The sequence below is a fragment of the Salvia hispanica genome, chromosome 2 (genome assembly GCF_029641045.1).
Source record: "Salvia hispanica isolate PSC_SH4W2 chromosome 2, Shi_PSC_v1, whole genome shotgun sequence".
In the NCBI taxonomy this organism is placed as follows: Eukaryota; Viridiplantae; Streptophyta; class Magnoliopsida; order Lamiales; family Lamiaceae; genus Salvia; species Salvia hispanica.
Genome location: NC_142693.1, coordinates 15,784,317 through 15,808,293, shown reverse-complemented (window position 1 = coordinate 15,808,293; position 23,977 = coordinate 15,784,317). Strand labels below are relative to the sequence as shown.

Sequence of the window (23,977 nt, the reverse complement as noted above, 5' to 3'; positions counted from 1 at the left end):
TACATATAATACTAGTTTTGTGAAAAACTATTTTAAGATTATATCTTTATAAGATGTTGAAGTTGGTTGGCAATGTAACACTAATTGTTACGTTGACATTTTTCAAATAGAAAAGAAAAATATAGAAAGAAATGAGTCTAATTTACAATGACCTAGAACTTTACATAGATGAACAACCAAAGACCTCAAGCTAAGACTCAAATGATAAAATCGTGCTATGACACGCATAAACAGAAACAACGTATCATCCTGTATTGAAATCGATGACGATGATGCCTTTAAACGACGACCATGTTAGCGAGTCTCAGCTGTTTATCTGCAGGCAGATACTCCTTCAGATAAAAACACGTCTGATGCATCACTCGCAACAGGAGCATCACATCGTCTTCCTCACTCGAGTCAATAGGTTGTGAGTCGGGCAGGTAGTGCCCGTTCCCTATGCGACCAGCCCAATCATGAACACGTTCTGTTGCTCTGAAGAGACATGATGCTACAGATTCTGCAACTATTCTTGAACCAATGTCGACTAGGAGAGGTGGTAGGGTAGCGGGAAGATCGGTCAAGACACTTGTTTTATCAGCAAACAAAATCGGCATATACTTAGAACTGCCACCAGATAAAAGGCCAAGAAATCGTAGAGCCTGAGAAACAGGGAACCATATCAGTAAACATGGAAAACTAGAACCAGAAGGACAATTGCCCCCACGACACAGTTTAAATTTTGCTCTCAGGACCAGTAAAATACCAAGAATAGCAGTAATATCTAGTTTGGTTCTCACCGTTGAAGGGTAACTTGTCACGCATAGAATTTCTGCTGTGTCACTGAGCCATTGCCTTCTAACACTGTCATCATAGTGTTGCAAAGTTACAGTGACTTCTACCAGAATGTTCCAGATAACTGCATGTTTCCACAATTAACTCTACTATTAGATTGAGTTTATGAATATCAATGCAATGCACTTATGAGTTTATGGACTAACCTTTCGGATCAGAATCTAGTATATATGCTTTCAGTTTTGCAAGTTCTGCCAGAGGGATGGAAGCAACTCGAACAAGTGCAGCTTTAGCTTTAACTTTTTTTAACGTCTCGAAGATTTGGGTGCCTTCATCTTTGAAGTTTGAATCAGGAATCTGTACAGCAAGAGAGACCGAATCAGTTAACATGTCGGTGTAAAATATGATTATTGGTACAATATACAGGTGTAACTGACACATTACCAGCAGGAAATTCGATAGCCAGCCTTGTTGAGCCTTCCCAAGACATTTAATTGCTTCAATCCATTCAGCGTTGGAGTATTTCTGGTGTAATTCAGGATTAACACTTGAGTGGGACCATGGCAACATTGTAAAGAGAACTTCCATGCACTGTTCCAAATTATGTGCATAATCTTGAGTTTCAATAGCTGAAGATTCGTCCAAACAAATCTGCAAACTCTTCCAGCATGAAACTCGCATCGAGATTTTCTCTTCATTGTTGTATTGATTAGAGGAAGCAGACCAGTGCAGGAAATCAGAAACGTCATCAAAAAGTTTTGCAACTCGGGAATCGGAGAATATCTTCAATAGATCTTCCATGTGCAAGAGCATTAGTGATTGCAGATTTGACTCGAGTGTCTTAAACCTTGCTCCATCAAATAGCTCATCAATGAAGCCAAGAAGTGAATCAAACTGATGTGCGTGAGACAAAATAAACAGAAAGCACTCCTCTCTCAGGGTTCCTTTTCTAAGGTCTATATCTTGGAAAGGCATTTCAACAGTTCGATCACCATATTTCATGCACCGTCTAACGATCTCCCCCCACTCCATCACCGGCAATCGTGGAGCATGTGACAGGCATCGCAACACAAAAGCAACTGTTCTAGTATTAACACTGGTATCAAGCTGAAATTTAGGAAAACCAGAAGGAAGATCAGAAGAATTTCTATGTAGCTGCAAAAACAGTTGGGATTCCAGGGACAGGCAATGATGGCCAAATTGAATCTACAAGACCGTAAATGAACTTCAAAGGATGTCACTGACTTTTTTATTAAAGAATCAATATTATGCCTGGGAATTAAGATTGAGCAAATTACCTCTGAATAATTTATCTGCATAAGCCACAAAGAGAGCTTCATGACGATAGTGTCTTCAGCAACTCCCTGAGAGGTAGACTTGGGGGCACTGGTGTCATCATGTTCAGCATCATTTGTGTCTTCCTTAGAGAACACAGAGTGCCTGAGAACTGAAACTGCCCATGCTGCATTCTGCTGTGACTGAGGATCATTAGAGTTTTGTGCATAAAGGAATATCTCTTGAATTAGTGGTGTCGACTCGGCCTCCAGGACATGATTTGAAATCAGAGAACCCGATACATGAGACAGTTCCTGCCAGGAATTATCTATATTAATCCACATACAAAATGGAAGCATACGTATATTAGTTATAAAAATTAATTTTCTGATTGGCTGTTATATTGCAAACTTCTTTTTATATTTCAAATGCGCTCATATTCAAGATATTGATTTCCTTATGTAGTTGATCCTTTAAACATGAACTATCTCTTTGGTAATATGGAAACCTGATAACACTATTTTGCTCCAGTCAGCATGTATACTCTCTAAGTAAGAGCATTGAGCATCTACTCGAGCAAATATCATTTTCCTACTTTTTATTATTCCTCTCCTGTAACGCACTTCCGAGAAATTCAGCTACTTTTTCAAGCTAGTATTTTGCACTTTCCTAAATAAAGTAAGTGCTTGAGGTACAACCTTTTGCTGGAACATGGTGGGTGAGGAAGAAGGGATCTGTTGAATCAGCGTCCCAGCACCAGCCCCCACTGCATTTACTACCCCAAGCATCCCTCCTAGTTGAACAAATGGTAGGTGAGTACTCGAGTAGGTTTTTCTACATAATTCAAGAAATCCTTTAACGTGATCCTTCTTTAAGGAGGGCAGCCTTGAATTTGAAACCAATGAAAAGAAGCTTCCAGCTCCAACACAAGATGCCATTAACAAGTTCTGGAGGAAGTTATCAGGTTGTTTAACAGACAATAGTCCAGAGATGAGCTCCATGAAGCTGCTCACAAGATGGTCCAATTCAATATCATCAATCATCTCTACCTTATGGCAAAATGACACTACAGTGGGTAACGAAAGGCATGCTCCTAGTGCCAAAACTGGCAAACATGTTTCACCTCGAGGATTCTTTGGGAACAAATCATTTGCACTAGGAATCCATGAAATGATGAGAGACTTTAAATAAAGGACTGCATCACGAAACCCAGCTCTGTATATTGCCCCAAGAGAATTCCCTAAACCAATGACTGTTCCAGCAGCACCCCAGGCATCCTCCTCCAGATGATTACTATCGTCTTCCTCAACTTCAGATAAGGGTGAATCGTCTGTTCCTAGGGGAAAGTAAGCTGCTAGTTTTTCAAGAATACCTGCCGAAGATCCACTGAATTGATCTGTCATCTGGACTAAGGTCTTAACTATTTTTCTTAGCAATTCCATTTCCTGATTCTTGTATGTTTCTTTTTCAAATTGAGTATTAGCTCCAGAATCAACTCTAGTTAGAAGACCTTGGCATGAAAAACCCAATGCGATTCCACAAGCTCCCTTCACAAGGGTGCTCTTACTACTAGATGCTACCTGTTTAAGAATGTATAAGATGTTACTATAGCACATAAATAAAATTAAATCTACAGCAAAAAAGAGAGACATTCACTTCATAAAACATACGACACAAATGAGACCTAGAAAACTTTGTTCAGTGGAAAAGGAGCATCAGTATCAAGGACATGCGAGATGAAGAGGCAAAAAACTTTTCATGACAAAAGGAGCACATTTCACAGACGACTATAAATGGTTAAACAATATACACGTCTTAGAGTCAGACACTAGCATATACAGCCAAGCCTCTGATTCATTATCTGGTATTTAGAATCAAAATCCTATACCTCAAGAAGTGCACTTGTATTCCTAAACTTCTGCTCATGTTCAGTCAGATGAAGGCAGCTTGATATCAACCCAAGAGAAATTGCTGCTGACCACTGACGGTGTTCATGTTCATATCGAGACAGCCAATTTAACAAGAACTTTGAAGCCATTGATTGGACAGCATGTACTGACGCAGGTAGCACCTACACAGAGGATTACATGATTATCAATTAAAAAACAATATAAAAGGAGTAAAAAAAATTCCTCAGCTGCGCCGTTTAACTTCTAATCTGAAACTCATCCTTATGCAGTCGCAAAGTAATGAAGACATCTGTTATAGAGCTTTTGAGCCAATCCAGTTAAGAACTAAGAGGTGGGAAAAATGAATCGAAAAATGTAAAGTGTGATCAGTAATTTTTTGTCAAGCTCTCTAGAAAACCTATTGCATTACCTCTCTCCCTCCTTATGGTATTATAAATGTCCTCTGCTAGGAGAAATGATTTAGAATGGGAAAATAGCACAACATATTATAATTTCAGTTTCTAATCCTACTTTATTCAGAAACCATTTAACATGTCGCTATAATTCAACTTTATGGAATGCAGTTTGTGAAACAATATAAATTTAACACATTTCGTACCAAACAGTCCAACTCATAACTGAAGAATGAAGCCGCAACAGAAGTTACAGAACAGCAGAACGATTGTTTAATTTTTTTGCTTTGTGTCACTAAAATTTAATGCCAAACTTTTTAGGTGGAACAAATATTAGAATGGTATGTTAAAAAGTGGAATGAAGTAATCGAATTAGATGACAGAAAGCATTAAAACTTCACCAGACAAAAAGCTCCAAGTGCAAGAGCAATATTTTCAGCAGATCGAGGAATTGCTGTTTCTGCTAATCTGGTTAGGATCTGTGAGATTATGTGGAACAGATGGTTACATTTTTCAGATGGAAAAAAGACTTGAGTGACGAAGAGACAACAATATATGTGTAATGAACCTTCAGCATATCAGTAGCAGCCTTCGATGTTTTGTCCAACACGGTCAAATGTGCCTTTGCCTCAAGTACCATGATGGAAGACCTTAACCATCTTTCCATGAAAGGTTTCCATGATTGCAAAGAGAGAAGGGCAAGCAAAATATTTCTTGACAGCAAAAGAGAGCTAGATATTTCCACAGCTGCATCTTCATATTTACTGTGCACATCCAGTAATCCCTGCGGACAGATACTTTCAATTCTAGAACCCCCAAAAGCAGTTTGGAATAGATGCAGAGACACAGTAAACTCACTTTTAAAGATCCCTGGTTTCTCACATCTTTACGAGTAGGAAAGCACAGCAAAGCAGCACCAGGTAAATCTTTAATCCTGTAGTTACTTCCTGCAAAGGAAATGTTCTTTAGCATGGTTTCAAATTCAATGTGGATGGGATAGACGTAGAGGTTCAGAATAAGAATTCCACTAATGACAACTTGATCCTATTCATTTCATTAAAATGAACTAGTCCTCATGTTGCCAGCTTCTTATTAAATCTTCATAATTTTACTATGAATTAAAGTTCTAACTTGGTTGGTGCCTCTTACTTCTATATAAACGGAAATCAAGAGCTACTATCTCTGACTTTGGAAAAAGACCAACCTATGGGATTGGGAAGATGAATAGAATTACACACATTTTAGACAAGTACAGTTTCTAGGTTACACAGAGTTAGGAACTTATTTCAAAAACATGTCAAAAAATTCAAAGGTTCACATAATCGATAGCCTTGTACCTGAACTACAGATAACATCAGGAACTACATCTAACAACTTGAAAATCTTGTTTTGAGATCCAGTGACCCTTTTCTGCTTTACAGATCTTCGCCTCGTACTGTAAACACAAATAAGAATGATAAATGCGAGATACTTGAATAGTTTCTTCCATGGTACAATGTAAATGATAAAATGTTTTTCTTAACATGTGCTCATAATTTAGAAGTCTGACTTCAAACTCTTCTAGTGCAGCAGACAAATCAGGATTAGTCTGAGAAAAGACCAAGGCCATGTTCCTGGCACCAAAATCTGGTATGCTTCTCTGAATATGCACCACCTAAGAAAAAATCCATAGAAAAATAGATGGTAAAAGAATTTGTACACTGTATAGTGAATCAAATGAAATGCCAGAAAAAGTTACTTCACCTATTTCAGTTCTAAACTAAAGCCAATCACCTAGTCCTACTTCACTACTACCAGATTTTATTGGGAGCATTAAACAGAATAAAGTTCCTAGATAAACAATAAAAGAATTGAAAACACCTGCCTCATATTGCATTAAAGCTCTTAAGGCAGCTTCATGAACTCTTGTCCACAAAGAACTTTGACTAACTTGACTCTGGGTTCCAATCTTCCACAATATATTCAAAACATTATCAGCAGCATCTGGATATGCTTCAGCATCCATTGCCCCCCATCTCAACAAAAGAGCCAACCTATCGAATGAAAATAAAGTGATAAAATGTCTGAAGGCACTAAGGAGTTTTTCATATTAAAAGTGATAAAATCAGGCTACATGAACAAAAGATGAAGTCCCAAGGAAAAGGAAACACTGCTAAAAGCTCATAAAAAGAAGTTGCGATTCTGTGAATTACGACTGTTTGGAGTTTAAAAGCCAGCAGAGATGAGTGATTGACGCAAAATATAAGAGGGACAATTTTGTGAGATATAAATAAAGATTACAAATATGGTTTTCAAACTCATCAGGTGTCAACATAAACCTCAATTTCCAGTAACAAGAGTTCTTCAGGTCTATATGAATCTTCATATTTACTTTTTATTGACCCTATACAACTTTACAGAAATGGCTTTTGGGTGCTCATTTTCTCTAGGTTCACCATGGAGTATAGATAATGGCAGTCTAGATATTCCAGAGTTCGATCTCTTACATGCTAGAAACTCATCAAAAAGAACTAAGTGCATTATATTGAAAATGAATCAAGCCACTCACCAATTGCAGAAACAATTAGACCTGTCATCATTTAACAGTGTCCAAAACTTACACTCGTTGGTTGGCTAAAATAGTTGCTAGTTATATTAGTAATAAATTCACATTTCAAATGTAAGGACCATGTAAAGTAGAACGGAAGTAACAAGAGAAACAACAACAGAACATTTACCCATAAGCAATGACAGCATTCTCAGAGTAGTTCTGCATTTGTTTTCCAACCACATCCCAAGCAGTATAAAAATCTGGACCCAGAGTATGGTTGCATATTAATCACATGTATATATATTTGGTCATACTGAGTCACATAAATTGAAACTAAACTTTTCTTGATAAGAGACTAAAACTTTTAATCAGTTAAAATATTAGGTCTACCGATCACATCAGCTTCACAAAGATAAGCAAGGCTTTGTAATCCGACAGACTGAACCAAAGGATTGTCGTTTTCTATACAAGCCTGTCATTGGAATTGATTAGTGAGAATGCTTCACTCTGTGAGCTTATGAAATTCAAGAGAAATAAGTACAGCATACCGCTACAGACAAAATAATGTCCACCCCCCTATCAGGGTTTCTTTTGCAAACATCTCGAACAGAAACGGCAATGCTCATACAGATTCCTCTTTCAGTTCCGCACAATGCTAATTCATTAGGATGCAACATTCCCTGGAACCACCAATTAATAAAAAAAATGATTTTGTATTCAATGCGAACTTTTGGGTTGGAACTTTCTAGTATGATATTTGCATTCTTCATATATTGGTCACTCAGGCAAATTGAAAGATCAGGCAGAGCTATACATTTAATCTTACAAGACCAAATAGTTATGGAATACCGTGCTGCAACTCTAATATAGTACTGTGTAAGAAATCAAGCATAAATAAACAAGACAACAGAAACCTTGCCTGCAAACTCCCAAAGACACGGTCATTGATCTCCCATGTCTTACACATCAAGCGTATTGCAGTAGCTTTAATGAAACTGAGGAATTAAAGAGTAAAGTCAGACATGTCATCACCTACAAATTAGTACCAGAACTCCAAAAAAAAATTAAAATTTGAAGATTTTTTCCAACATTCTAATTGAAACAGGAGAAGAAAATCTTAGCAGTCCAAAAGTAGTACACAGGAAATTGAATCCTAATTCCCACACAAGATGGTTCCCTTGTTAATTGAAGTCACGCCAAATGATTGAGATAAGTCAGCAAGTACCCGTACCTGAAGTTGGCCCTAGAGCTATGTACATAACATTACTGTTTTATAATGACGAAAGAATTGAATGACATTTTATTAGGTGTGTGGATATAAATCTCTTGATGATTCTTCTTCAAGAAGTCTCTTTTAACTATGCTTACTGGAGTTTGCTTAGATGGACAAATTTTTTTTAAGTTGATTGCATGATACAAGCCATTGGACTCTTTCCTTACCTCATGACCAGTCATCATCATTGTCCAAGTTGTAATCCACATCTAACCATCCTCGCACCCCCCCCCCCCCCCTCCCCCCAACACAGAATAAATTGCCACAAATATCATGCGTCGTTACTGCCGTATACAGGGGAAAATATATACATTAGCAATTGCATATGACATACGGATTCACATCCTTGTGAAGCATTGGCAGAAGGACCTGATGTACCAGAGGTATCATTGCAGAATGTGAAGCAACTGAAGGAAGCAAAGCCAATAGTTTAAGCTGCATTAAGAAAGAACAGAAACATTTTGTAATCGATGATCACACCATTGTTTGAATAAGTTTTTACATTATACAACCCTAAGAGTTGTATTTCTGGTAGCTATCTAATACTCACCAGCTTATCATGATAATTGTTACATTTTTCAGCACTTGAGCATACATGATTGTAGAAAAGAACTGTTAGCAACAAAGGAACGCCATATTTAGGTTCAATAGTACTTGCAATAGTAAACAGATCAATGCCAAAGTTTGTTGTTTGATGCACAAGGAAGACACCAGCAACTGAGCACAGTATGTGAGGCATTTCTACAAAGACAGAAAGGGTAGGGCATAAGTAGCTGAGACAGCTTCATTTAAGACCAACAAAATAAAAATGCATCTAAGTTTACAGATACATTTTTACAACATAGGAAGCATTTACCACTTAGAAAGCTTTCTTCAGAACGAGATATCCCTATAGCGGATTTGCGTTTTGCAGTAATTCTTGATGAATACTCTCTTAAAGAAAATATCCAAGCTTTTAGTTCAGAATGCATTTCATTAGAATATACAACTCCATCAGAAAAATGATTGACATAGTAAAAACCGTCTGGTGACTGTTGCTCCTGCAAATAATAGTTATCCATAAGGATTAGGTTATTTTGTAGCATGAAGAACATGCTCCATAAAAAGTAAATTTTGAGATAATCTTCATAGATATTATGCAGATTATGTTGACAATGGCTTAGAAAACAACAATGGTGCTGTAGAAGAGAAGTTAGCAAAATAGATAAGATGGGGAAAAAGCTTCTTTAATTAACATTGTCAGGCTCATGATAAAATCAACAATCTAATAAATTTTAGCCTAGACTTGAATGGAAATGCACGGAACATTCGATCTTTCGAAGGAAGATAATTGATTTATACCTTAAACCATATATTCCTTATAAACCTAAAAACTATGTCTCCAGGGGTGGTGATAGTCAGGTTTCGCCCTTCTACAGCTTGTTCTTCCCTTGAAGCAATCAGTAAATTAGTAGCAGTCTTTCCCAAAATTGAAAGTAAATGTGTAGCAGTTTGTTTAATAGATCTGGACGGAGACGAAACAAGCGCAAGCACAGGAAAAATGAGGAGAAGCTCTTCAGTCAATTCACTGGGAGAATCACCAGTCCCGTATTCTGCAAAAGCATGAAAATTCATGAGTAGAGCAAACATAATAACACACGCAATCATTTACAGAAGCAAATACAAGTATCAGAATTATTTAGTACTACTATGAATTATTCCTAGATAATTTTTTGATAAATCATTTAGGATCTATTTCAACTAGAATGCAATTCATCTAGGAGAAAATTGCCGAGGTTGATTAAATAAATGAAGCAGAAGTACTTTGTAACAGTGGAATTTGTAGCATCCGGTAAAGAAAAAGTTGATAAACTGTTGCATTAATAAGTCAAACTATGAAGTACAATCATTGGTTTCTCATATAATTAGGATTTCTTTTTATGAATATATTGTTTTTTTCACACCACAACCACTGAATGCATAATTGAGTCATTGACAATAGGTGATGGAAGAACTATACCATTTTCACCTTTCCATCTTAAGAGGAACAATGCCAGGTTAAGTACAGAGTATTGTTCATGCTCGAGCTCCAGTTGAGTGAGAATAGAGAACAAGGACAATATCACTGACGACTGGCCAGTGCAGTAGTTAAGTCCAAGATCTTTTTGGATAGCCAATATGCGCCTAACTGCATCTATGATTTTATCAACACCACCCGAGTACTTGCAGAAGTCCCTATGTAGGGATAAAATTGAATCCATAAGTTCCAATCCACACAGCTGAGCTTCATGAATGAGCTGATAGCAATAACAAATAATAAAGACGTTATAGGTCCTGAAGCAGAATTAAATTATAAAAACAAGCACAAGCAGTTCAAAAACAAATTAAGGGAAGATGGATATAGCTATCCAAATATATATAACATTCGTGATTTAACATACCAGTCCCAATCTAACCAACTGCCTCAAGACCACCTGATACGCATCCACCAAGCACTCAAAGATACCAGAAATATTTGCAACCTCCTGCAGAAAAAAAGGAGTATAGCAAGAAGTAGGAAGCTAAGACATCATAAATAGTACTAGTAGTATATTATAAAATGATCTAATGATCCTAATCCTGAACCTCAGAAATGTTTTTATAGCAATGCTATATGTTCCAAATGAAAATTAAGAGAAAGTAAATGACAGCATCTCACAAACTATACAAACTTACTTCCGCATTCTTACATGGAATATACTTCAGACGACCCGTCAACAGCTTAATTATTGGAATAGTCTCCTCGGGAGATGAGCAGCAAAATGCCGCCATTGAGGACACTAAGTTCCTCAGATATGTAGAAGAGGAACCCGAAATAGGCACCTGTATAACAGAATAATTCAAAAAAGGGCCCAAGAATTCACAGACAGCCTCCATTCCGAGATATTTGCACTTCATGATGAACAAAACTACTTCTTTGACCAGCCCTAGTTGAACTTCAGCCCCACAAGAAAGTATCTGAAAAAAATGAATACATCCATCAAATTGCATAAATCATAAACTAAACTAAAACAATTCAACCTATTGAGATCTTTCCTATACATTCATTCTCCAAAAATTGCTGAATAGCGAGCAGCCAATGTTAAAATTGCTTGTTCTATCATAAAACATCACATTACATATACATTATCAGTTATTCAATTTTCTCATTTCACATACAATCCAGTCTAGAAATTCATTGGGAAAAGACACAGCTAAACTTTCAAAACTTCAAATCGCTTCCAACTCAAAAATAACAGCCATACCTTGACGAATGGGTGATTCTCCGACGAGAAAAACCGAAAGGACGACGGATTGCGCACAAAACCAAGTCTAGTGAGCAAACCAATTGCTTTAGTGAAGACAGCAGCGAATTGCGGATTGGATGAATCCTCGAGCGCGGACTGCAGCTCGAGCAATCCATCGGCGAGATCGAATTTCTCGTCCTTAACGAGGCGGCAGAGCTCTCGAGTGGACTGATCGACCACCGCCGCAGACGCGGAGCGGAGGCAGCGGCTGACGGCGTCGGCTCCGGCAGCGGAGGGCGGCGCGGAGCGAAATTTGTCGAAGATTGAGGCGACAGCGAGCTTCTGGAGTGAGGGTTGGGGAATTCGAGTCTTCTCTAGCAGTGGAGTGTAGGAATCCATTTTCAGTTCAGCCGTTCAACCGGAGCTAAAACGGAGGCTTAAATAGTTCAAGGATATTTATTTTCGATAATACTATTGCCATATTTTATTTTTTTAGTGCCCTCTATTTGATTATTTTTCATAAACTTTAAAATTTAAATTACGTTAATTTTCTAATCCAATCCTAATAATCTTTTTCCAGTAGAATTTGAACTCGTGTAGCTAACCATGAAATCTAATGGATTAAGTTGAATTGTAAATGGAACGACATTGATTTTTCTGATTTTGGTTCTTCGAAATGGGTCAACATGGTTTGAGGGCCCAAACGGGTGGCCGGACAAAGAACTCGCTATGACGAACGAGTACGTTTAGGACCGACTCGAAGTGGTGGTCGGGCAAATAACTCGTTGTGACCAACGAGGATGTTGGCCCTTAAGGGGTCGATTGTTACGGACTCAATGTCTTATATCGATTGTAAGTACAATTGATGTGAGTTTATAGACTAAATGAGCTCTCTCTCCTAACAAGAGTTTGTGCGTGTTATGCATGTGCGTTGTTTATGTGTGCTTGTGCGTGTGTGCTTATAGTGCATGTTTGAGCATTCGTAGTGTGTATTTGTGCATGTGCAACGTGTATTGTTTGTGCGTGTGATATGCATGCCTGTGCAGTGCGTCTATTGTGCGTGTGTAGAGTGTGTATGTTGTGTGCATTATGTGAGTTTGTGTGTTATGCGCCTATGTTGTGCAATGTGTGTGTGTGTGTGAATATATAGTGTGTGTTTGAGCACATGTAGTGTATTTGTGCATGTGCAATGTATATTGTTTGTGTGCGTGATATGCTGTGCAGTGTGTTTGTGTGTGCGCATTGTGCGTGTGTATTTATTGTGTGCGTGCGGCGGTGTGTGTATTGTTTGAATGTGTGCACACTGTGTATGAAGGTATATTGTACAAGTACAACTATTTATAATTCCAATTATCTAATCTTGATATGAAATTCAAATTGTGAATAAGATATTTTTGTGATACCAAAATATTGGATTTAGAATTGAAGGCTCCAATTCCAATTCCACACGTTGCAATTTCATCATATAGAATGGAGCCTCAAAGAATTTCATTTGATACTGATAGAGTTACGTTGGCAACTTGGCGATAGGCTTTTATCTGCAGTCGTCCCGTATGAAGAGAGATGTGGATCAAACCACCAGATCTTGTATCATGTTACCAAAATGGTCCTTTTTTCGTATTTCACAGATCCTTGCTCGAGATAGGTTGTTGGCTCATACAAGGTGGAGTATGATGCAATGGTAAGTAAAGGAATTAAGCGCCTCTCCCTCTCAACATATTGTGCTAAAATTGTTATCTAAACATGAAGTTTAAACAAGTCATCAAGTTGCTGAAGAAGACTCTAGGTGGAACCAGGACGCTGCTCGTTGCAGCCGTTTCATTGTTTATTTTGGAAACACCAGTAGAGAACTTCCTCCAAAACACCCTTATCCAGAAAGAAACTATATCCAATACATCGACCTCAAAGATCAATACAAGGTAGTATGAGAATGTTTAGACTTCAAATATAGTATAAAATATCATCTTTGGAAAGGGTCAGAAACAAAGTCAGAAATGCAGGGAACTTTTGAGCTTCAATGTGGAAATTCTGTAACATAGCAGTATGAAAAATGAATGTGGTTCCTCTGCTAGGCTCTCTACAATAATGAAATGAATACAAGTGTAGATAGTTGTGACAAATTATAATCCATCATCTATAACATGGTCAAAATGTTATCTGTACACGATCTATTGTTGCTCATGAAACTTGGGTGTATGAATACATATCACTAGAGATGTAAGTAATCCTGCTCAAGATTCAAACCGTGTCGATCTTGTTCAGACGGCCTTTGGCTGTATCTGCTCAAAGTCGAAAACCTCGAACATGAGTCGCCTAACGTCTGGCTTCCCATAAACAGCGTACGCAAGGCCATGGATGGCTTGCTGAACTGAGGTAGTAGCTGGATTTCTGAGCCTACGGTTGTGCTCATACGAGTCCTGGACCTGATCGCTGTAGATGATGAAACGGTGGAGATATTTCTCCCTCAAGAACTTGCCACAGAACTTGTTCATCAGAAGACAACGGTGCTTCTCCTGCAGCCATTTCCCAGGAGCATCGATATGCTTCATAAGCAACCTCTCGGCCATCACAAGATCCTGCCAGAAAATCTTGTTAAAATGAAGCAACATTGGCAGAGGAAGGGATAACATGTCTTAGTTCTGAAACTCGCGCTACCTGGATCTTCTGACCAACATATTCCAAGCGCTCAAAGCAGAACCGAGGGTGTTCAAACTTGTGTTTTGATGGATGCATGAAACAGAGCTGGGTTGCATTTCAAGCAAAAGGATATTAGGTGTAGGCAGATGTAAAGTCTCTTATTTAATGCATAATGGAGCCAGAGTCTCAAGCAATAAATTGATGAATACAACAGAGATATGAATTCTATCTGTAATGAATAATGATGATACTCAATGGAATGAGATACTACTAATCATAGACATAAAAATAGGCATAGAAATTCAAATGACCATTTCGTTTTGATCAAATCTAACCATACAATTAACCTTATATTTATGTATTTTTTATACTATACTTACTCTCTCTCACATACACAAAAACTAACCTTACTCTCTCTCACATACACAAAAAACTAACCTTTCCAGGCATATGTCTTCAAAATGTAAAACTTTGCGTTATCATTATATTTATTATTGTTATAATATAACATTAGTCTTTGTATAAAAATGATATTTTTTGTTCATTAATTATCTTCATTGTGATACAACAAATTAAGTCACGAAATATTCTCTCATGTATCACACAAGATGTAATACTCCCTCCGTCCCATAAAAGTTGAGACAAAACTTTTGGGCACGGAGATTAAGAATTTATATTAAATAAATAGGAGAGATAAAAAAAAGTAAGAAAGATAAGAGAGAGTAAAGTAAATGATGGAATAAAGTAAGAGTGATTAGATGTTTTGTCTTTTGTTAAAAAAAGAAATGACTCAACTTTGTTGGGACGGACTAAAAAGGAATACGACTCAAATTTTATGGGACGGAGGGAGTACTCCGTATAAGTTTACTTAAAGCGAGACTGGACTCATTGGAGATGGAGGCCATAATAAACCAATGAGAAGTTCTCAAGTACAACACTGCCTTTTCAAGAAACAAATAAAGGAAATAGCAGTGAGCAAACAAAAGAATGCTTGGAGGCAAGAGAAGGGATTGACCCTAATGATTTGTTTCAGTCAGCCCATTTCACAGCTCTAGAGGGAAGGGAATGACTAAGGAGATGGTTATAAATAACCTTTAGCTCTAACTAAAAGTACGGCATAGCTTGATGCGGATGTCACACGTCTTATCTAAGAAACAAAGATATGTAAGAAATACCTGCAACCCCAAGCCAAGCTCAATGTTCCTTGCCTCTGTTATCTCAGGTATCCGATCCACCATAGCCAAGGGATATCCAAGTGTTCTCATCACTTGAGGTCTACATTCAAAATCCCATATGTTTGCACGGAATCGGTGCATACCAGGTGGCACACATGCTCTGAAAAGCCTAGGATGAGCAAAGAGGGCATCTTCTGGTGGCTGAAAACATCAAGGCAGTTGTTGCATTAAAAGGTATATATGATTAACAAACAAAGATGTTAACAACTAACTTAAACTCATGCCTCAATACTTTAACCACACACACATATAATCTTGGTTTACTTTTATGCAATGCCACATGAAAAATATCAACATATTCAATAACTTGTTTTTTTTGCACATCTTGTCATGGTATTTGATCCAAATGTCAAATGACATGAAATTTGCAATCGATTGACATTTATTTCTGGTACTTACTAACATACCTTTAGAACTCAAACTCATTTCCCACTTTTAACCACATGTTTGTAAGGGCCATGAATGCAAATTATTTTTGCTTTTTGACAACATTGAGTAGCTCATTCTCATAGGAATGACATCTTTCATTTTACATGTAGTTTTCTACATTAGACATTTGCAGTGGGGCTGTTGTAGTTATTGTTCTTAATAATAATTTTAATAGTTCCTCACTAGAAGATCAGTAAAAAGTTAAACAAATAAAAAGGGAAGAAGTAATTACCCTATAAGCAGCAACATCTTGCCAACTGAGTTTTCGGTTATCAAACTCAACAGATACATAGTCTATATCTTCAAGCTGTCTCCTCAATTTAGGCTGGCAGTCTTCAGCCTCCGGATCAAGGCCAAACACTTCAAAGAGAACACGATATACTTCTGGCATTCCAAAACACAGATATATTGCTCCAAACAACGCCCAGAACACAGATCTACCAAACGAATATCACCAGCCCTGTCAGAACTTAAAATAACTAGCAAACTAAATTAATAACCCTACTACTCACAAGAACGGTGCTTACAAACTACAATAATAGGTCCATACTTTATACAATACAAGAAGTTGGTTAATGAGAGATGATAACTTTTGAAAAATTGTAAAGTCATGAACATCAGAGTGCACACAGAATATCATAGTTCCAATACAAATACCAGACCACTCAGGCGGAGTAGAAAAATCATACGCAGGATACAATGTGAAAAACGAGTACAGCAAGACCACAAGCAACTAGATCATCCATTTCTAATTCTATATTACAAAAAATAGGTCTAAGGGCTATATTATGAGTTTCTTTCCCTAGATATCGCAAACCAAACATGAACTCATCGAACTATACCAACTTGATCACTTAATGATATCAGTGCGATGAAAACCTTACATGCTAAACAATGAACTTAAACCTTTTAATATGAGCAATTACATTGTCAATAAGATATATCATTGCACAAAATGCTATCCACATCAACTCTACTAATTCTATAAAGGATCACAAGACGCAGACGGCAGACTGATGATTCATTCAACAGAAACTTAAAGCAATACTAAGTCCATTCCCCTCTCAAGTTGTTCAGTTAAAAACCATCACAGAAATATAGTAACCACTCATTATTTGAAGAACTCAAGCCACAATTACATTCATTCTTTCCCAAAAACATAAAAATTAACCAGGCAAAGTGACATACTTCACTGGAGGCTCCCGGTCTTTGCGAAGGAGCCTGTCCATATCATCATACTGGAAAACCAAATTCTGCAAGCTAGCAGCTTTAATCCACATAGGCAAAAACCTCTTCCCAATCAAAGCATACACCCTCTCCCTCATCGGCCCCGGAGACTCCCTCGGATAGCGCTGCAAGAAGAACTCACACAGCGCCAGCTCCAGCACATACTGTCCCAAAAACAACAACCTCGAATGCCCCGACCTCACATGCCTCACATTAGTCCTCTCACAGTGCGGATGCTGAAACGCCAAATACAGCAAGGAATCAAACTGCTTCGCCGGATTATCGTCTCCGTAGCTATCCGAGGGCTCCAAGGGATAACCCAGCGCCTGCTTAGCCTCCAGCAAATACTCGTCCATCCACGTTCTGTCGGCATTGTTCAATCGCTGCGAAGGGAGGCAAGAGCTGAGCAAAGGGAAGGACTTTAGCGATAATTGGGGGCTGTTGAGGAATCTGTCGGCTAATCTCTTGTCATCTAATGGCGGTTTGAGGATGAATCTTTTTGGGGGCGCCCTTTTCTTGGGGGAGACTACTTTCTTGCGCTCGGCCAACTCTTTGAGGAGGCGTTGGGGGCTGTTTTGAGGGAGCTCGGCGGAGGCGACGGCTGAAATGTGGAGATTAGGTTGGGTTTTGGGGATTTTGAAGTGGGTTTGGAAGGGGAAGAGAGTGAGTGAGGAGGAGAAAGAGAGGTCTATTTTGGTGTGCGGTGTGAAAGATGAAGATAAATCCATTGGTTTAGATGGATGGATGATGGAATTGGATTTCTATGAGAAATTGAAGTGGATTGGGGAAGCCATTGATGGAGGTTTTAGCAGGGTTTCTGCTGCAGAGATAAGGAATCAAGATAGAATTTGATATAATGATATTTCGCATAATTCTGACGTTAGTGTATAATATTTGACTATTTTGAATTCTAATTTGGTAGCTGAAAAATTCATTAATTTGCTAACAACATTTGAAAAAATGAAGTTAATGTTTTCATGCCTTTTAAGTCTAGTTACTTGATTCGAGGTGAAAAATATTAGTAGTACATTAACATTGGCATGAAAGACTTGTTGTTCATGCTCATATTACTAAAAAGAATTGATTAATCATACACATATCGTTCACACTTGTTGAATGATCACATATTTCAAATACTAATAAGATACTGCTATTGCAGATTGTGGATGCTATTGACTAATAGATCAAGTTATAAATAAAAAGACAAGTCATTCCAGCATATTTTACATGATGCCACTAGAGTTGTTAAATACTCCCTCCGTCCCGGATAATTCGTCTCAGTTTTCCATTTCGATCCGTCCCATATAATTTGTCCCATTTCACTTTTACCATTTTTGGTAGTGGACCCCATATTCCTTAACCCATTCTTACTCACATTTTATTATAAAACTAATATATAAAGGTAGGACCACATTTCACTAACTTTTTCAATCCATTTTTCATTACAATTCTTAAAACCCGTGCCCGGTCAAAGTGACCCGAATTATCCGGGACGGAGGGAGTATTGTATTCGTTTGCAGAAATACACTATAATTGATTAATTTGCGAACACAAAAGGTAAACTATTTTTATTTTAGTAAAGGCCAAAATTGGTCCTGAACATATGATTATTTTACCTCTTTGGTCCTAAACTTTATCTTCGGGATTTTTTGGTGCTGCACATATGACAATATGATCATTTGGTCCTCCGTCAATAATTCCGTTAATTTTTTAACAGTCAACATGTTTTACCCAATTTTGACCAGATTCGAATCTTAATTATGATTTTTAAGTCACTAATTATTCCCTAATTATTTTAACAAATATATCCATTAAAAATCAGAAATAAATAAATAAATAAATAATAAAATGAAATACAAGGCTCACTTCTCTTCTCCACCAATAGCTGCTGCAACGCTTCTGCTCGCCGCTGCTCCGGTTTCCATCACCATTTCCACGCCCCACATTCTCTCCGCCTCTCCGATTTCCAGTTCAATTAATCGTAATAATCATCAATTTGTCCCTAATTTCGATCAATTTTGAGTTAACGCTTCGCCTCTCCGATTTCCACTTCAGTTCCCCGACATTCTCACCAATTCGACCTAATTCGAATCAATTTCAAGTTAGCTCTTTGCCTATGCGGTGATGGAACGGAAGCAAGGGGTTTTCTCGACAGTGAAGGAGGAAATGGCGCAGGGGCTGTCGAAGTCGCCGTCGCGGAGTAGGGGAAGCGGCGTGGCGCGGGCGGAAATATGCGTTTCGAGATCGAGCAGTGTGAGGCCTGGCGCGGAAGCTCTGTCGCCGCTGAGGGAGGGTCCGGATCCGGATGAGTCGGATTCGAGTGACCTCAGGGCTGAAAGCTGGATGAATTGGCTCTGGAGAGCTCCAGCTCCGCCTCGGGCTGCTCGAGGTCTGATCTGCACCTGCTCCTCGGCGTGCCGCTTGCGCCGGTGTGTGTTAGCAATAACGACCCTCCGCCGCACCTTTGTATTAAAGATACACATATTGTTAGTTCCCTCTGGAACATCCTTCAATTTGTAGATCACATACTCCGATTTACTGCCCCAATTTCAAATCCATCAACATATTGACAAAAAAAATTTAACAGGAAGTACGAATTAGGGATTAGGATTAGTGTTTACCTAATGAAGCCATTGTTATTAAAGTCAACAACGAACAAATCATCCACCGTCATTTCCCGATGTAGCGTCCAATTCGCAATTTTCTGGTGCCTCTTGTCAACCCTAGCCTCCGCCAGGTACAGGAACGCACGCCACCTGGTGGAGGAACAGGATCCCGATCCCGATCGGAGGTTAACTCTAGGACTAGGTTTCGCCGTTGGTCGCCGATCGAAGGAAGATTCCGTCGAATTGAGTGCAATGTTGAGCGAGAGAGAGACGTATTTCATTTTATTTTGTTTTTATTTATTTATTTCTGTTTTTAATGAATGCATTTGTTAAAATCATCACGGAATAATTAGTAACTTAAAAATCATAATTAAGATTCTAATCTGGTCAAAATTGGGCAAAACGTGTTGACCGTTAAAAAATTAACGGAACTATTGACAGAGGACCAAAATGATCAAATTTCCATATGTACAGGACCAAAAAGGTAAAATGGTCATATGTTTAGGACCAATTTTGGCCTTAACTCTTATATATAATATAAATAACTTTTAAAAGTTTATAATAAAAAAAGTTAGAAAAATTAATTCATTAGGGGCTAAAGCCCCTCCCTCAATACATGTAGTTCCGCCAGTGACATATAATCATGTGTCGTTTAAGGAAGGGGTCATCTTCTTTGGAACGAAATGACTTTTTTTTGGGACGGAGGGGGTATTTTTATTTAGAGTCACAACGTACATCCAATCTGGTGCTGCCATGTGGCACAAAACATGCAATATTTTAAATACAAAAATGCAATCTAGTTGTATATGCATTTTCGCAGATTGCATTTTAGTTGTATGTAAATTGCATTTTATAGTGTTGAGTTTTGCATTTTCACATAAATTGCATTTTTTATTGTTAAGTTTTGCATTTTCACATATAAAAATGCAATTCGTCTATATATAAAATGCAAATTAAACAGTCAATATCAAAAATGCAAAACTCAATGATAAAAAATGCAATCTGCATATAACAAAAATGCAATCCGCCGAAATTCATTTATAGCTTCTACAAATATGTATTGCATTTTTCTGTATACAATATTGTATTTTTCGTGCCACATGGCAGCACGTGGTTGGATGTACGTTGTAACTTTAAAATTAGTTGTTATACTAGTACATCCCTATATATATATATATATATATATAGGTGTGTGATCAAATACTAACTAAGTTACGATAATAACTAATAACTAATATCAATTTTGTATGTTAAAAACATCAACACAAAGACATAAATTTGTCAATCTTCTTGTGTTGATAAACTTGTGTCTTTGTGTTGACATTTTAAATTTACATATTGTATTGATATAATTATATCTTTGTGTTGATAATTTTAATACACAATATTGAAAGTTATTAGTTATTACTGTAAATTAGTTAGCACACTAACGTAACCCCATAATATATATATATATATATATATAGGGGTGCACTAGGGTGCCACCATAGATAGGATAACACCATACCACCAATATAGTCCGTTAGATCTCATCTATGGACGCCTAGGATTAAGTTTCGTGAAAAAACATGGATTTGCAGTCTACTGTATTAGATATTGCAGTCTACTGCATTAGATATTGCAGTCGTGGTAAACTGCAATATTGCTGTGGTAAGACTGCAATATTCAATGAACAGCACTGCAATCTGGTAACGTAAAATTAGAAATTTCCTATTTTACCCCTCCGTGTTTTTACACGTGGCAGCATGACAAGCACACAATTTTCAGATCCAATGGCCTAAAATAGTAGTATGGTGTTACAATAAAGAGTGTTGTCATCTCAGTACATCCCTATATATATATATATATATATATAGGGATGTGCTAATATGCTAACTAATTTTAAAGTGCTAACGTACATCCAATCACGTGCTGCCACGTGGCACAAAAAATGCAATATTATATGAAGAAAAATGCAATATGCATTTGTAAAAGTTATAATTGAATTTCGACAGATTGCATTTTTGTTATATGCAGATTGCATTTTTTATTGTTGAGTTTTGCATTTTCGATATTGACTGTTTAATTTGCATTTTATATCTATACGGATTGCATTTATATATGTGAAAATGCAAAACTTAACAATAAAAAATGCAATTTATGTGAAAATGCAAAACTTAACAATAAAAAATGCAATTTTCCTATAACCAAAATGCAATATGCGGAAATGCATGAACAACTTCACAAATGTGTATTGCATTTTTATATATACAATATTGCATTTTTCGTGCCACATGGCAGCACGTGGTTGGATGTACGTTAGCACTCTAATTAGGGGTGCGTTAGGCTCCTTTGCACCCTAAGTGTCCTATTTCCTTCTTAATCTCAGCCCTTGGATCCTTGAATTGGATGGTGGTGATCAATGCATTATTAGTCTATAATGTTGCATTATTAGCCGTTGTGCATTATTAGAATGAAAATGTGCATTATTAGTCTATAATGTTGCATTATTAGCCGCTGTGCATTATTAGAATGAAAATGTGCATTATTAAATGACACGTGACATTAATCTAACCGTCAGATGACAAAATCGTGGGGCTAGGATTAAGAAGGAAAAAGGACAAAAGATATGAAAAGGATTTGAATACATCCATATATATATATATATATATATAGATGTGATCATATCATAACCCCCAAATCATATAATAACTCTATAACCAAATCTGAACCACACATATTTGATAATCTTGTGGTTGAGATTCAAACTTAGATTTACTTCATAAAAAAGGCGCAGAGGGGTTAAAATGTAATTTCTTCATTTAATTTCTGAAATTTACTCCAAACGCGCGATTCACTGTTTCATTCTGTTTGAACTCAATTCTCTCACCTTCATCTTCATCTTCACAATTAACAGATCGATTCTCTCATCTTCATCTTCCATATTTCTCGCCTATTTTATTTCAACATCTCCAGATTTTCTTCGATTTGTTCATTATTCCGTAGTCTCCAGATTTTGTTTCCATATTTGTGATCGGGAAGATGTTTTCAATTTTGCGTTCTTATTTTCATTGATTACCTTTTCAATTGCTGTGAAAATTTGCTTCGATGGAATCTGTAGCAAATAACGAAGGTAACAATCATTATCTATTATTTAGCTTATTGATTGTGTTCATATTCATGTATTGAATTTGATTTTAGATTAATATTAGTTGTCGATTGGTTTATGTTTCTGATGTACTGAAATTCTTATTTGATTATATTATGTATTGTCGATTATGTGTTAAAATGATACGTTTGGCTTATAAATGTTAGGTTTACTGCATAATATGATAGTTTTGTCGGATAAAATGATATTATGATAAAATGATACTATGATAAAATGATACTTTTACTGATTTGTAGGTATGTACATTCCTGTTTGTGATGATGCTTTGAAGCCAATGATTGGTATGAAATTCAATACATTAGTAGAAGCAGTTGGTTTCTATGAACATTATGCTCGTTCAGTTGGTTTTGGCATTCGTAAAATGGGTAACAAATCAGTTCAAGGTATTACTAAGTGGCCGTATTTGGCTTGCAGCAGACAAGACTCTAAGAATTTTATACCTGGTCATGCATCCCAATCAACTGAAGTGTCTTTTAAGAAGCGTAGGTGTCGGTCATTTAGGTGTGAATGTCTTGCTAAACTCAATTTGAGATATTTTCAGATGGCAAGAGCATAGGATATGAGGTTTATCAGTTTGTTGAGTATCATAATCACTTAATGGTTGCGGATGAGCATAGGCATTTTATGATGGCCAATCGCAATCTGGATCCTATCCATCGGAGGTTTATGGAGGATTGTGGCAGGTGTAATAATATTGGTCTCACTCTCACATTCAAACTTTTGAAGGAGATAATGGGTGGACCTGAAAATGTTGGATGTGATATTATTGATATTAGAAATGGTTATCGTGATATTATGTCCAATATTGATGGTTCAGATGCTCAAATGATTTTTGATTATATGCGTTCTCAAAAGAAATCATCTGACGCCTTCTATTATGAAATTGAGATAGGATCTCATGAAAAGTTAACTAGACTCTTTTGGGCTGATGCTATTTCAAGACGAAATTATCATATGTTTGGAGATGTAATTTCATTTGACTCAACATACAACACTGACAGGTATATTACTTTTGTTGCTAATAGACATAAAATTATACTTTTTGTTGATTAAATTACTTTTATGTTATAAAATGATATTTACAGCAGATAAAATGATAGTCATAGGTGATAAAATGATACTTCTGAATTATATAATGACAAAATGATACTTGCAGCAGATAAAATGATACTTTTGGCTGATAAAATGATAGTCATAGGTGATAAAATGATACTTCTGAATTATATAATGACAAAATGATACTTGCAGCTGATAAAATGATACTTCTTACTAATAAAATGATACTTTTGGCTGATA

At 37.0% G+C, this 23,977-nt stretch overlaps 2 protein-coding genes across 3 annotated transcripts; both read right to left on the bottom strand.

The window, feature by feature from the left end:
• Positions 1–62: 62 nt before the first annotated feature.
• On the bottom strand, positions 63–11,821 carry RST1 (ARM repeat superfamily protein). 2 transcript variants are annotated; one of them, XM_089065494.1, is made up of 25 exons: positions 11,418–11,821; positions 10,849–11,130; positions 10,575–10,658; positions 10,154–10,430; positions 9,496–9,746; positions 9,011–9,194; positions 8,705–8,895; positions 8,489–8,589; positions 7,801–7,876; positions 7,430–7,561; positions 7,272–7,353; positions 7,069–7,141; positions 6,216–6,384; positions 5,875–6,005; positions 5,689–5,786; positions 5,210–5,298; positions 4,920–5,135; positions 4,753–4,830; positions 3,938–4,120; positions 2,748–3,629; positions 2,073–2,363; positions 1,219–1,980; positions 981–1,131; positions 780–898; positions 63–641 (listed from the first exon to the last, which is right to left on the bottom strand). In XM_089065494.1, the coding sequence occupies exons 1-25, from the start codon at positions 11,796–11,798 to the stop codon at positions 279–281; spliced, it is 5,646 nt and encodes a 1,881-aa protein (XP_088921620.1). In that variant the 5' UTR covers positions 11,799–11,821; the 3' UTR covers positions 63–278. The 2 variants fall into 2 exon arrangements, with proteins under 2 accessions (XP_088921620.1, XP_047979343.1); XM_048123386.2 differs by having other exon boundaries at positions 1,219–1,881; positions 11,418–11,820.
• A 1,622-nt stretch (positions 11,822–13,443) lies between these two features.
• LOC125201493 (ribonuclease III domain-containing protein RNC1, chloroplastic-like) lies at positions 13,444–17,791 on the bottom strand. Its single transcript, XM_048099636.2, has 5 exons — positions 16,889–17,791; positions 15,933–16,137; positions 15,212–15,412; positions 14,055–14,141; positions 13,444–13,975 (listed from the first exon to the last, which is right to left on the bottom strand). The coding sequence occupies exons 1-5, from the start codon at positions 17,653–17,655 to the stop codon at positions 13,658–13,660; spliced, it is 1,578 nt and encodes a 525-aa protein (XP_047955593.1). The 5' UTR covers positions 17,656–17,791; the 3' UTR covers positions 13,444–13,657.
• Positions 17,792–23,977: the final 6,186 nt, after the last annotated feature.

Excerpts from the sequence above, each read along its gene's own strand:
- RST1 (XM_089065494.1), bottom strand. The coding sequence starts at position 11,798 with ATGGATTCCTACACTCCACTGCTAGAGAAGACTCGAATTCCCCAACCC. Across the intron at positions 11,131-11,417 it reads AGAATCACCCATTCGTCAAG|ATACTTTCTTGTGGGGCTGA; the intron begins GTATGGCTGTTA and ends CATTTTTTTCAG. Across the intron at positions 6,385-7,068 it reads AATGCTGTCATTGCTTATGG|GTTGGCTCTTTTGTTGAGAT; the intron begins GTAAATGTTCTG and ends TTCATTCGATAG.
- LOC125201493 (XM_048099636.2), bottom strand. The coding sequence starts at position 17,655 with ATGGATTTATCTTCATCTTTCACACCGCACACCAAAATAGACCTCTCT. Across the intron at positions 16,138-16,888 it reads GACCGGGAGCCTCCAGTGAA|ATCTGTGTTCTGGGCGTTGT; the intron begins GTATGTCACTTT and ends TTCGTTTGGTAG. Across the intron at positions 13,976-14,054 it reads ATGTTGGTCAGAAGATCCAG|GATCTTGTGATGGCCGAGAG; the intron begins GTAGCGCGAGTT and ends ATTTTCTGGCAG.